The 14,493-nt window shown below is 36.3% G+C and overlaps 1 protein-coding gene across 1 annotated transcript in view; it reads right to left on the bottom strand.

The window, feature by feature from the left end:
• Positions 1–3,667: 3,667 nt before the first annotated feature.
• CALCR (calcitonin receptor) overlaps positions 3,668–14,493 on the bottom strand; it is a 70,183-nt gene continuing 59,357 nt past the window's right edge. Inside the window, 3 exon segments of the mRNA XM_032252954.1 lie at positions 3,668–4,527; positions 11,956–11,997; positions 13,471–13,689. Of these exon segments, the coding sequence (XP_032108845.1) occupies positions 4,243–4,527; positions 11,956–11,997; positions 13,471–13,689 (546 nt within the window). The 3' untranslated portion in view covers positions 3,668–4,242.

The following is a 14,493-nucleotide window of genomic DNA, read 5'->3' as shown; positions in this document are numbered from 1 at the left end:
TAAGTTCACAATATTCCTCTCCTGATGAGAGCATACAGAAGCTGCAGTGCATAAGTGCACTGAAGAAGAGACTATATCCAGAGAAATTTCTTGCTGCACAGAGACTAGCCACTGATTCTGCTATGCAGAGATCTTAGGAGTTTATAGCTAGTTGTATATTTAGTTGTATGGCCTCTGTATGAGAAACCAATGTGCTAGCTTTAATCAGCCAGTCTGGCAGGTTTGGATAGAGACAGATTTCTCAATCTTTTCTAATTTTTTTTTCATTAATGACATCTCATCTGGGTGTATTGAAATTCTATTAGGCACTTCACTTGCAAAACTCTGAGATTTTATTGGAGGCAAAATTCTCCAAATTAAAATAACAGGTCTCTTAAGCAAAAGAGACTGTAGTGACAAGAGGTGACATTGCTGGTCAATAGGTTAAGAGGGATGGCACAGCTTATGTCTCAGTGGAAGGATTTCTGGGAAAGTTAGATAGAAGGCATTGAATTTTTGTAAATAGAAAATGGACATTGATCAGTGGCTTAAGAGACTGGCTGGCCCATGCTCAAGATAATGGAAAATCTCTGAAAATTCTTAGAGATTCTTGCTAGTCTGAATGAAGGAGGATATTATATTAGAAAATCTTCCTGCCCTTTGTTGGTTATAGTTTCAGTGACTGTGTGTTTTTTTTTCCTTCAATGCTTCATATTATTCAGAGATATTAAATAAATGTTAATTTCATGTCCAGAAGAAAAAATATCAGAAATACAGTTATTTCTTAATTTGCAAGTGTGGCTTCTCTAATTTCCTTTGCCCACACATGCACATATTATCATCCTTTTCTGTATGTTTCCAGTTATTGTTTCCTGTAACCCCCTGCTTGATACAAATTATTAGTTCAGTAAAATCAACTTTCATAAGCTTAAGTTAGGAGTGTCATCTTGTTTATTGTCAAAATAGCAAATAGAATTTCCTTCTGAGTTTACTTGATTGCCCTTCTAAATATGGATTCTGATATACCCTCTTCATAAAGAATTTCATTTTAAATCCAAAAGTGTTAACTCCTGTGATAACTAGTTAAGTTGCAATCTAGCCAATGGAAGAACCACTATTTTAGTCCTTGTCAAGACAGTGAGTCCCCCTTGAGCCTTTGTCCTGAGATCGTGTTCTGAGAATGCTTCTTACAACTGAAGCTCTTATGTCCAGTGTTAATGAGGAGGGAAGATCACACTCAGCTACCACCTCCAGCCACATGTGTCACTTCATTCTTCCATCAGTGGTTATGGTTTGTGGGTAATGCTTCACTTAGCAGGTTTTGATTTTTACCCTTACACCAAAAAGAAGCGATCCCTACTGTAAAGAAGGTTTGCCTTGATAACTACTATTGACAAATATTTGTTTTATAGCGAGATGGAAGGTGTATGAAACATCTATTTAATCAATGTCTAATGAGTGAAGGGATGAATGAGAATGATTGTAGCTCAAGGATGATAGCATTATTGTGATGTATTATTCAACATTTTTCCCTGCAGTAACTGAAATATTCATTTGCACCTAAAGGCCTTTTTTGGATTGAAAAATAGGAGTCAAAGCAAAAGGGAAGCTGACCGTCTGAATACTGGTTTATCTCTTGAGAAATCATGTTTTATGATATGATGAGAAATTGTTTTTGTTCCTCAAGATTACAAAGATAATAATATCTCTTTTTATCCCCCTCTGGAACATAAGGGAAAGATGTAATCCTTATATATCCTTTCAGAAGAAGTTTCTCAGATTTCATGAGGCCACAGTTTTGGAAGTTCTCACATAATGAGAAGAATCTACAAATTGCTCCTGTTCTCCTTTATTAGTACATCCAAGTTCTCATTTAATGCTCATATTTTCCATTTCATGCTTTCCAGATCTGAAAATCTTTCCAATGGTGCCCTTTATGCATTCTAATGATAGTTAATTAGTTGCCTTTCATCTAGCCTTAGTCTCTCTCCCAAACTATATTAACAGCCAATGATTGTAACACTTCCAATGATCTGACATGATATTGGACAGATCAGATCTGGTCCCAGAATAATGAATTAAAAAACAAGAACAATAAAAGGATATTCTTGCCCTTGATTTCTTTGCTATCCTTCCTAAACTAATGCAATATTGACTGACAGTGATGTGTGGTTTTGTGTTATCAAGGACCTGAGAACAGTGTCACTGAGTTTACAATCAAATTGAGACTAAAGATGGTTGTACTAATAAACATAATAACGTTGATATTTTGTGCATGGTTTCTAATCTATACTTTTAGATTATATTTCCCACTCCTAAAGTACAAACAAGATGGGATGTTAGCAGCCCATGGCTGAAATGAAAAACAGCATGGAATGAGCAGGAGACAAGATGAATGAATGAAAGATGAATAATATATTTCTTTAGAAAAATACACAAATATACATCTTTTGCTTTTAACATACTCTGTATTAATTTATACATATATATATATATATATATAGCATAAGCATTTCACATAATTTGGGCAGAACTATGTGCAATTCTATAATAAGCTATTTTATTTTCTTCAGGCCCTAGTATATTAGCATAAAACATCTAAAATATTTTAGCAATATATTATCACATTTGTACCAGAGCTGCCAGAAATACTCTGTTTTCCATGTTTGTAAACAAAAATAGAACAATACTACATAACGCTGTGATTGGAAAAATACCTTCTTTTCAATTCCCCCCTTACATGCAGTAAAGGAGACTTAAACTACTTTAGTATCCAAAATTCATTTTCTCTGTAGAAATATAATTTTCTCTGGTTGCACTAAATATATAACCATAACAAATCAATTTATTGTCTTTCCACAACTAAATCATTTCTGAAAGGCAGTGGCAAAATACGATATAGAAGAGACTGGAGATTTGGAGGATTTCAATGTATCTCCTCATTTAGTATACAAATTAAATAATGGTAACCCTGATTACTGTTGCAAATTCACAAATTAATTTTAGGTACCAGTAATGATACTGGCTTATTAAGGGATTTTCAAAAATCTGATACTGGAAAGTAAAGAGAGATATGGGACTATAATACTGGATTTTAATGAGAAACTTTTAAAATGAATTGATTTATGGTTAAATTTGTAGCAATTTTTCTCCCTCCTGTTTTGCTAATAACAAGAAACAAGAAGTTAACCACAAACTGATTTCTAATTCACCCTCCTGAATTTTTCTGGAAAAGACTGAGATCTAGTTAAGCTTTGAAGCTGGGTGGAAAGCAGTTAATGGACTTATATGGAGTCTTTTAATTATCAGTTTTCAACAAATTTATCTTTTACTGCTAGATAGCACCCAAGGGCAAGAGGTACTCTGCTTTATAAACCTTTAAGTAATTTGCTTTATAAATCCTGAAGTTTAGGAAAGTGGAAAACTCTCTTTAAAGAGAGTATATTGTCTTCCACTAAGAATTATAGTTTTGGCAGTTTTGTAAAAATTTTTAGTGATGGATTCTTTGTGACCTCTCAGTTTATAAATGTCAGCAACCAAAGTACATTCAACATTAAGACCAATTCCTTACAGCAGTTAGGGCCTGCCCAATGGACAAGGATTATCCAAAACCAAGCTGAGCATATAATGTTTCCCACAAATTGACTCTAAATTTCTTTTGCATTCAAAGCATACATCTTCCTGCCAGGTCTTTTTCTTCACATATTTAGTCATCTGTCTATTAGAAAGCTACTTTGTCTTGCAGAGATCACGTAGTTCGTGTGGTTTACATTGTAAGGATGGTAAAACTTCTCAGTAACATCAGTATTGATTGAAATTAAAAAAATTAAAAATCAGATCCATGGTCAAATACAGAAATACTCTAATTCAAAATCTAGAGTTAAAAAGAAAAATATCGAGAGTGATTTTAATTTTTCAAAGGTATAAATGGCTCAATATCAACAAGGAGCACCCTGTATCTGAACTAGGTCAATTTCTTTGTGTTTCTTTGATACTTTGCTTGCATTACTGTGACATTTGCATCTCAGTCCTGGATGAATGATGGAGTTCACAAGTTGCAGTGGGAGACTCCATTCCTAGACTGTCTCCCAAAGCAATAGTACCAAGAATAACTTTCTTCAGGTTTACTATGGACAAATTCACTGAATAATTCTTCACAAATGATATGTTCGGTTCCTGGGAGGATGGAGATCACTTTAAATGCATGGTCTTTCTCCCAGGAAATGATGGCTCAGTGATCACGATACTGTGTTTGCTTCACATTCAAGCAGATGACTCTTGTTCTATGATGTTCAGAGGAATCATCTCAGCATTCTCCTCGCCTTGGCTGTTGGCTGGTACATTCCTCGGCTCCTGATGGCAGATGAAAACCGGAATGTTGTCGGCCTCTGCGGTAGCAGCAGCGGCGGCGGCGGCGGCGGCGGCGGCGGCTGCAGCAGCTGCAGCGGCTGCTGCAGGGCGAGGGGAGCGGTTAGAGGGGCGGCTCCCCCAGCGCTGATTCCATTGAATTTTGAATTGGGCCCATTGGCGCTTCACGGTAGTTTGGACCTGGAAGGGAAAAGGAGCCTTATTTTCATGTGATAGTCAGAAATGATCAATGCAAAGTATGTGAACATAATTCTTAGAGCTTATCAGAGGTTAAAGTTGAATTGTAATGCTGATCTAAAGAGCTGAGCTGTGTATGCTGTGGCCACAGAATATACCAACTTGGAAGAAGAATTTGCAAATGGAAGAACTGAGTTACTTGCCTAGATTACCCATGGGAAGGCTGTTTGCTAGTTTTAAGAAAAGTTTTCTTTTTTTATTTATTTATTTATTTTTTTTTTTTTGAGACAAGAGTCTCACTCCGTCGCCAGGCTGGAGTGCAGTGGCGCTCTGTGCATCGCGGGTTCCAGCAGTTCTCCTGCCTCAGCCTCCCAAGTAGCTGGGACTACAGGCGCGTGCCACCATGCCCAGCTAATTTTTGTATATTTAGTAGAGATGGGGTTTCACCATGTTGACCAGGATGGTCTCGATCTCTTGACCTCGTGATCCGCCCACCTCGGCCTTCCAAAGTGCTGGGATTACAGGCATGAGCCGCCGCGCCTGGCTTAAGAACAGGTTTCTTCAGCTCTTGCAACCAATGAATAAAAGTTGATTTGGTTTCACAGGTAATGTGGTGTACATGTCATAATAGGGAGAAAGGTTGACAAAACTTTTTATATACAATCATCCCTGATAAGGCAGAAGTTTTTAATTTAAGTGTACACATTATTGGACATGAAAAACACATATGTAAACCATAGCACAGTACTGGATTTTATAATAATGGCTTCATACCGTTAACTTTTCCTTGTCTGACATGACTTGAGATGGGGTGTGCCAGATACACCTGTGGTTAATGCCGTGACAACTTTTTAAGAATAATATTTCAATCTTTTTCTTTTGAAAGACTTCTAAAATGTAAACAAACCTGCCAGACTGGTTTTATAAATATGACAAATTATATATTGAACACAAAAGGTGGAGAAGATGCTAACATCAGGAAGCTCTAAATATGAAAACTACAATAACCACAACTGAAAATAGTACCACAGACAGTGAATTTGCTTGCCTAGCTCTGCTTTTTATAGAACCCAATTCAATTTAGTAGTTAGGTTCATCCTTCCTATTGTCTCCAAACTTCTTGCTTTTCTCTATAGCTGAACAAAACTAGGAAAGAGATTATTATAATAATCTCTATTCTGTATTTCTGAGTTTCTGTTGCTCAGTACATATGACAAGCTTACATAAAAATATTTGCATCAATTTATTAATACATTCTTAGTTCATTCTGCTGCCAAACTAATATATGACAGCGAAACACATGAGAGAGAATCTGGGGAATATATAATGTGAAATAAATCATGTAACTACTTGATCATGGAGAACCATTTTATCTACTTTACATTTGTACAAATCTGAAAAAAGAGAAAATGACAGCAAAACTGATTAATGTTATACAACTATATGTAAAATATAAGGCTGAATGCTTCTGTGGCAAATATGTTTTTTTTTTTTTTTCGCATCTAGTAGAGTAACAATTTCTTCTGAGAATTATTAGTATTTTTCCTATATTTTAAAAAATTTTATTCAGGGAATGACAAAGTCAAATGATTCCTCAGAAAGCAAGTAAAGGGGGTATAGAACTTGTAGCTGGAGAAGTTTATCTTTACACAGCAGAGCAACCGTAAGGTTCGAGGTGACAAATGGCAATCAGAATTAATTTAGCAATCTGATAATCTGGAATACCAGACTTTTCAGATTATGGAGGCAACACAGCCTGAGTTTTGTTTTATTTTGTTTTGGAGGTAATGAGTGCTTGCATGCAGAGTACTTTATGTCTAAAGTGATTTAAAAAAGACAAAGACAAAAATTTTAAGTGCTAAGGAGTAAGATGTGCTACGCAGCTGAAAGTTGTATTGAAAAAAGCCACACAAGGGAACAAAGGCTAGAATAACAAGTTTTGGGTATTTACTGAGTATTTACTATGTACCATATCACAAGTATGTGATTTGTATTAACTTATTTAATCCTTACAACAGCCCTACCAGAAGGGCACTACTATCTTTACTTTATGGATGCGGGGGCTGAGGTTATGCAACGTGTCCAAAATCATGTAGCTAGAATGTGGCAAAACCACAGTACTTGGAAGAAGAATTTGAAAATGGAAGAACTGAGTTACTTGCCTAAATTACCCCTGGGAAGGTTGTTTGCTAGTTTTAAGAAAAGGTTTCTTTAGCTCTTATAACCAGTGAGAGCCTGGCTTTATTTGGGTGGTACTGTTACTGTAGCTGGGAACCATCAAATGCCCCATTGAGAAACTGGGAAATACACATGTTCAGCACATTTTTGGAGAAGCAATGTTTCCAGTCAAGGGAAGCTGATAATTTTCACACATTCAGCATCTCTTAAATACCAAGATTATCCTTATAGCTGAATCTTACACAGATATTTAGAAGTATCTAAGCAAGTAGTTACAAGTTTAGAGTTAGTTCTCAAAAGCATCCAGCATGAAAAAGTGGTCTTTTATTCCTCACCTGTCCTTTTAAAATAATTCTCATGTGAGTATCTATTTATATTAATAAAGTACCAAGCCCAGCATGAGGCCAGAGGGTTTGAATTCTATTTTAATTTTTAGAAGTTATTATTACAGAAAGGTTCACAGCCTTCTCTAATCGCACCCAAAATTATAACCCATCCTTTTGGGTGGGGATGGCAATTTGCTTTAATTTGTAAACTATACATATAACTATACATAGGCCCTTAGCAACATATAAAATATGCTTAAAGAATTATAGACTAATAAGGGCAATTATCTCCTACAATATCACAAGTTGAGCCTGATGCTTCTTTGATGACAAGAATAAGGGCATTTAATCTGAACAACAACAACAACAACAGAGTTTTGTCGCTCCTGAAAATAAATGTTATCATTTGTAAATGCAATAAGTATAACCAAAAAAGATTTGAATTCTATAAATTCATCACTCACTACAAAAGCAACAAACACAATTCACTTTACATTTTTTCCTGAGTATATAAATGTATGTATTGCCAACTTAAAAAAATAGAGCCTGGCCTCAAAGTTTGAAGACATAATTATTATACCTGGCTCCATTAATGAGCTTTGTAAAGTTGGTATATTTAGGCCTCAGTTCCTGCATTCTACAAAACAAAATAAGGTTAGGGTCTTCATGGTTTAATTTGAATGTTTTTGTCTTTCACCTTTCTTTTCCTGAGTTCATTATAATCAGTGAAGTATAATAGAAGGTGGGGTTCACCCCAGGAGGTCTGATCCAATGAATGCAAATATTGTAAAGCTTACTCCACACTGTCATCACAATCTAACAGACCTGCTGCAATCTGAGTTTAGGACTTAAAAATCATGATTAAAAAAAACCAAAAAATGAAAAACTTGGAAGTTAAAAAGTAATTGCATACCTTAGATGGTTTTATATGAGTTCTGAAAGCCAGATCCCTACCATCTATTAATTAGATGCTAAGGGATACTTGTGAATATTATTTACAAAGTTGTTGCCAACATTATTTTCAGCCTTTTGGAGGACATAGTGGCAATATCTCTACTGGTCTCTGATTTTATCTCACAGAATTTATATGCTCTATAATTTGAGGTAATTGAGTACGTGATTATAAAATCAGGGCTTTCTGATTCTCATTCATTATCTCTTTTCTTATGTTTAGGAAAGATTCCTTGTTCTAAAATATAGCAATACATAAGTATCATTTATATAAAGTTAAACTTTTTGAAAACATTTAGCCATTGTATTTCTTAATTTTCTTAAATAATATTTCCTGCTTCACCCCAATTCATTAAGTCAGGGTCATCCACTGCTTGAAAAATAAATATGATTGTGTCTAGAAGAGTGGATCTTAAATGGTCATCAGCATCAGTATCACCTGGGCACTTGGTTAGAAATGCAAACTCTCAAACCCCACCCCAGACCTACTGAATAGGAAACTCTGTTGCTGGGACCAAGCAATCCCTGTTTTCACAAATCTTCCAGGTGATTCTGATGTGCTCTCAAGTTTGAGAATACTGGTCTAGAACAAAGAAATTATTGCTTAGCTTTGAGACTCATCGTCTCAAAGTTGTCTTTCTTATGAGTCTAGGAAGACATTAAAAATCAGGCTATATTGAGTGGGAGAGTTTCTATTTTCTAAACAGAAAAACTTCTCTTTGCATATGTTGTGAAAATCTTACTGGTCTGCAGATAGTATTTTACTCAAAGCTACAGGGTAGAGAACATGTAGGATATGACATAGGTAGAGATCCTCACAGACATGAAGGGGAAGCGATGAGTGCACAGCCCTAACAAGCCTAAGAGGAAGAGGAGAGTAAGACAGACATACAAATGGCCTTGCATTTCCCCTTCATTGTGGGAGCTTCTGGGAAAATGAGGAGAGGAAATCAAGCAAGATATAATTTGCTTTCTTAGGAACACTCCATTATATCAAGTCTTTCTTTTTGATTCTGAGAGCACAGTCCTGAAAACAGCTAGCTCTGTAAAGAAGTTCTCATTTGCCCCTGGAACCATGTCCAACAGCAGAGCAGCAACAACTACGGCAAGTACTGAAGACAGATTCACAGGCTCTGTGCGGTGTGAAGAAAGGAGCTGGAGTTCCAGGCTCCTTAAGTGGCTTGGAGGAAAGAACTCATGAATCAGAATAGGGTTGTGTCTTCATTAAGGAAGCCACAGAGTGAAAATACCTCTTGAGTGCTTAGTAGTAAGGAGAACCAGTGTGAACTTCAAAAGTGGGTGCTGGCATTATAACTTGGTAGCCAGTGCTCTTTTTGACAAAGCCTTTTGAATTGAGTATTTTCTGTAAAGATACTGCTGTAAACCACTAGAGGCTAGTGGAATGATCTCTTGAAAGCAAGATAAGCTACAGCAAATAAACGAAATTTTACCTTTGCACACTCCAATTTGTGCCAGTTAAATTGAGATGCTTCTGATCATGCTACTTTGATCTATAAACTATTTTATCCACAATGTACAGGCAATAGCAAGATACAAGAAAAGGGAGAAAATCCAGTGTGCTGTTAGTACTTCCATTTCTAAGCTACTTCTTGGAAATAATTTGTGCACTTTTATAGCTGCAATCATCTTTTTGAGATCTCTTAGGTATGTAATAATTTACTGATATATTTGAATAATCAATGTCCACTCACTTGGAAGAGTTGTTGTAGAAAATTCCTGATACATAAGTTTGCTCACATGGTCATCTCCTGATTCCTATTACTTTAATGATTCAAGTTACTTTCCTGCTTCTAGTCTACCCATTGACTCTCTACATGATTTATTTTCATAATGATCATTTCACTGATAACACGGATAACACACATGAATCAAAATTCAAAAATGAAATAATTTCATTGATAACGTACCAATCATAATCAAAATTAAATTGCACGTAACACAATGTGATGTGATCTCATCATTACAATGAGTTTAGCCCCATAGATTTCTGCTAAAACTTAATATTCAGCCAGGCATAGTTCCATCACAGCCCTATCTTAGATGCAGCTGGAAATAACTTCTGGCATGTGTGAGTGCCCTGCCTGTGTTCAATGTTGTAAGGTGATGCATCCACAGAATGCCCAGCTGAGACCCAGATGCCTAAAATTCATGGGGCTGTGATATTACATATGGCACAATAGGCAATTTCTATATTATTAGAAATGTCACACTTGTACCTTCCCCCAGTAATAGGATCTTAATGAAAATGGAAATGGTTTCTTCAAAATCATAGATAACATATTCTCAAATGAACTTGAGATATTCAATTGCTAGGGTACCCCTGGGTGTGCTTTCAGTGTCTGACACTTCCAGTGACAGTATCATAGTTAAGACACAATAAATATTGTAGTATTTTACAAATGTATGCAATCCTATTGTGTTTTTCCAGGTATTCCCACTGAGCCTGATTTCTTAGCCCTATTTTCATATAATATTAGATAAAAAATTTATTTTGCATGCCACCTGAAACAACCCAAAAGGCATGGATATACATTCACAAAAATTGACATAAACATGGGGTGACTTATGCCCTACTCATTTATTCATTTTTTTATTCTCAAAAATATTAAAATTCTAAAAAATATTGCTACTCTAACAGCTGAGAATGGAAGGATGTCTTTTCATTTCTATTCTAGGCCCTTAGTCTAGCCCCTAGCAACAGTAAATGCACAATATATTTTTGTTGAATGAAGGAATGAGTTGGTAGATGAATAGATGAAGAAAGGAAGGATTGCAGTGTAATAATGAAAATGGAGAATAGGAACAGTAAAAACTTTGTCATGTTGGGGTTGGAAACGGGTATGAACAAGTCACAGAATAGCAAAATATTGTAAGTGCTCACTAAATATTATTTAATTTAGTAAAAAAGAATAGAGAATAAATTATCAACTGACAATGGTTAGAAATGTTTCTAATTACTAATAGGAAAGTAATATATTGATGTCTTGGCAAAATGTGATTTGCCTTGTATGGAATTATTCTTAATTGGAATTGATTTAAAATGTTCAAAAATACTTTGTCATTAAAAGTTGTGTGGTCCTAGAAAAAGTATACTAACATAGCACCAGGAAGGGATTATAGACATAGGTAAGTTAATTGGGACTTAATTAAATTGAAAATCAGGAAATCTGTATTCTAGTCCTGGTTATAACCATAACTGCATTTGTGACATTGGGTAAGTCACATGAGCTTTCTGGAGCTTAGATTTCTTCCCTGAAAAATGAGGAAGATTTTGAATCATGTTCCCTAAAACCCTGGAAGTTCTTTGGAAGGACGTCTGGAGGGTATAGAAGCTCTACTTTTATGTTTTGTAGATTTGGTTCCCGGGCAAGATTTGGTTGGAAGAAAAGGTACTTTGGCTAAAAACACCCTGAGAGCAGAATGGATCAGCCATATGGATCTGTAGATTTTACTGATCTAACTATTCACATTGTAGATTATTTGAGAATCCTTTTTGAATCTTAACTTCAGGGTGATTTTCAAAACGCTGAATAAGTAGTAGGACCCTAGGACCAAGCAACTAGAAAAGAAGGTGAGGAACCAGTACAAACTGACTGGAGATTGTCTCTGCCTAGTGTGAGGGCTTGGGTCTTCCAAAGGGAATAGGGATATGACTTCTCTTTCTAATGGCATCCAGAATAGCTTTCACTATTGCTGCTGAGGGTGCTGATCTGTTCAAGATGCAACCCAAGGAAATTAGCTGCCTGTCTGAATCCTATTAGCCATTGTACTACACGTTCATAGATAAGATTCAGCTTGGAGTAGTGGAAAAAAACATAATGTTGCTAATGACAAAACCCTATAAAGTCAACTGTAGAAGTGAGATGAAATGACATGTGTATGGAGGCCCTTTGGAAATTGTAAAATGCTGCCTTCACATAAACAGGTGATAGTATTATATAAAATGCATGCTTACCTCATTGTTGCAGAAGCAGTAGATCGTTGCAACAAATAATCCCTAAAAAGGGAGGGAAAAATACAGTTGAAGTTATTTTTGTGTGCATTATGTTGTCTTAGTAAACAATATAATAGACTGCCCAGAGAGGAATGCTTCACTACTGCAATAGTAAGTCAAGACTCGATGAGAAAAAAAGCAAGAAAAAGAATTATCTACCATTCACAGTCAGTGCTGCACTACAAAAATATTCCATTAGAAATATATTTTTCTTGTCACGATTCCATTGTTTGGGTAAAAAGACAGTGCTAGTAAATCTTATTAATATATTGCTCCCTTTAACATGGAGATTTATAGCAGCATATGCTGATTATGGTGAATTTGAAAAAAATCTATACCTAGAAAATTTAAAAACGAAGATCTTTTTCTGTTTTTTTTTTTTTTTAAATTTCTTTGTTTTTTTAAAATACCATTTTACAATAAAAGGAACCAGAATTCCTTGGAGAAATTGCTAATTGTAGGACTGGAGTAAAAACAAACAAACAAAAAAACAAATGGAGACCTTGTAGAATTCAGTAGAGGAGTCTTTCACAAGCACAGCAAGCACAAGTGTCATAGTGGGTGGCTGTGGGTCTGCGTCCTGTGTTGTCATGGTGAATTAATGCAGTAGTATACCAACCGCCCAGTTCATCTCTCAGATAAGGACATAGACTAAGAAACTGCCTGAGTCCTGGTCACTGCTTGGAAGATTCCTTGTGTCCAAGTTTTGATTATGGCCAAAAGAACAGCTTGAACTATTCAAACAAACCCTAAACTTTTTCTCTAACCCTGTTAATTTTAACCTCCTTCTCACATTAAGTCTAATATAGAAAATAAAACTCTTTTGAAATTTGTGATAGAGACAGCAAAACTCTGGCCTAAGAGCCTGTGATAGAATTACTCCTGCCGAGGACTCCACATCCTATCTTGCTCTCCAAATACAACATTATGCTTTCAGTGGGGCTTTAATCTGGAGAAAGGTGAATGGAACTAGAGCAGCCATTCTCCTATCCAGTGTGGCAGACACTGGACAGTCCAGGACAGCCTCTGGGAGCCCACTGCATTCTCTCCTGCATGAGGAGAGGCCTGGATACAACTTCCCTTTATGGGCACTGGACCATCATAAATGATTCCTGACATTTACCTGACAAATGGAGGGTGACAGAGCAGGAGGCATGGACAGCTTTGTACAAACTCCTCATTACCCCAAAGCCAGCATTCATTTATAAAGGATGATCTGATAATTTCTATGTCTATGACCAGGGAAAACATGCCTGGATGGGACCAGCTGAGGGCCGTGGGAATGACAAGAAAGCCGGCACAGAAATAAACAGCAGGAAGGAGCCTCAAAAAACACTGGTGTCCTTCAAAATTTTGGCTGGGCTTGTTGAATTGGAGGCTTAAATGTTATGACGTTTAAGATCATGGGCTTTAGAGTTAAGATCAGCTAGCAGAATAAGCACAGTAGTTGAATAAATACACCTTTGGCTTCCTTACCTGGAAATTAACCAAAGAGTGCATCACATAATCGTATATCTTCCCAAGCATCTGGTTGGAAGGTCTCCAGGGAAAGACGACAAACTGGATTCCCAGCAGGGGCACAAGGATCATGGTGGCCTTCACAGCCTTCAGGTACATGTGTGATTCCGCCTCATGGGTTTCCCTCATTTTGGTCACAAGCACCCGGACAATGTTGAGCAAAAAGAAGAAATTGACCTGCAAATATATGATGTTCTGAGCAAATCATACAGAAAAGTATCACTTAAAAATGCCCACTGTCCTCAAATTCTTGTTTATCTAGTGTGAGTGGCAAATGTTACCTACATAGAACATGACAGTCTACCTCAGAGGTAGCACAATTTGCTCAGCATTTCTAGGGCTCCAGAGAGGTGGTTTAATTTTATGTTTCCTCCAGCAGTATGTAAAGGAGTTCCAGTTGCTCATCACCCTTGCCAACACTTGGTGTGAACACTTTTTTTAATATGAGCCTTTCTATGGGGGAGCAGGTGGTGGAGGGGTGTAGTATTACCTTATTCTTGTTTTAATCTGCATTTTCCTGATGACACATGAGCTGAACACCTTTTCATAAATTTATTAGTCTTTATTTGGAACATTGCAGATATCTTATTGGACACTAAGGTTTGTCTTTTTAGTCTTTAAATGTTGTCTTCATTTTTTAATGTAGTTGATTTATCAATCTCTTCATTAAGTGCTTTTTGTATCCTGCTTTAGAAATATTTTTGTACTGAAGCTCATGAAAATACTCACCTAAATTGTCTTTTAAAGGGCACTATTGTTTTGTTTTTCACATTTAAACCTACAGTTCACTAAAAACACATTTTTTGTGTGTGTCTGGTTGTGGAAGGAGTCAGAATTTACTTTTTTCCCCCACACATATGCATTGCCTAAACAAATGTCTGATATTTTTTCTGTATGTATATCTAATTGGCCATCTCCTTCCTCTGCTCAAAAGTGCTGCTGTCATAAATCAAGTGTCCATATTTGCATGGGCAACTCTTT

The sequence above is a fragment of the Sapajus apella genome, unplaced genomic scaffold, assembly GCF_009761245.1.
Source record: "Sapajus apella isolate SASKATOON/1434 unplaced genomic scaffold, GSC_monkey_1.0 scaffold81, whole genome shotgun sequence".
NCBI lineage: Eukaryota > Metazoa > Chordata > Mammalia > Primates > Cebidae > Sapajus > Sapajus apella.
The sequence above is the reverse complement of the archived record's forward strand: the minus strand, read 5'-3'. Positions and strand labels throughout refer to the sequence as shown.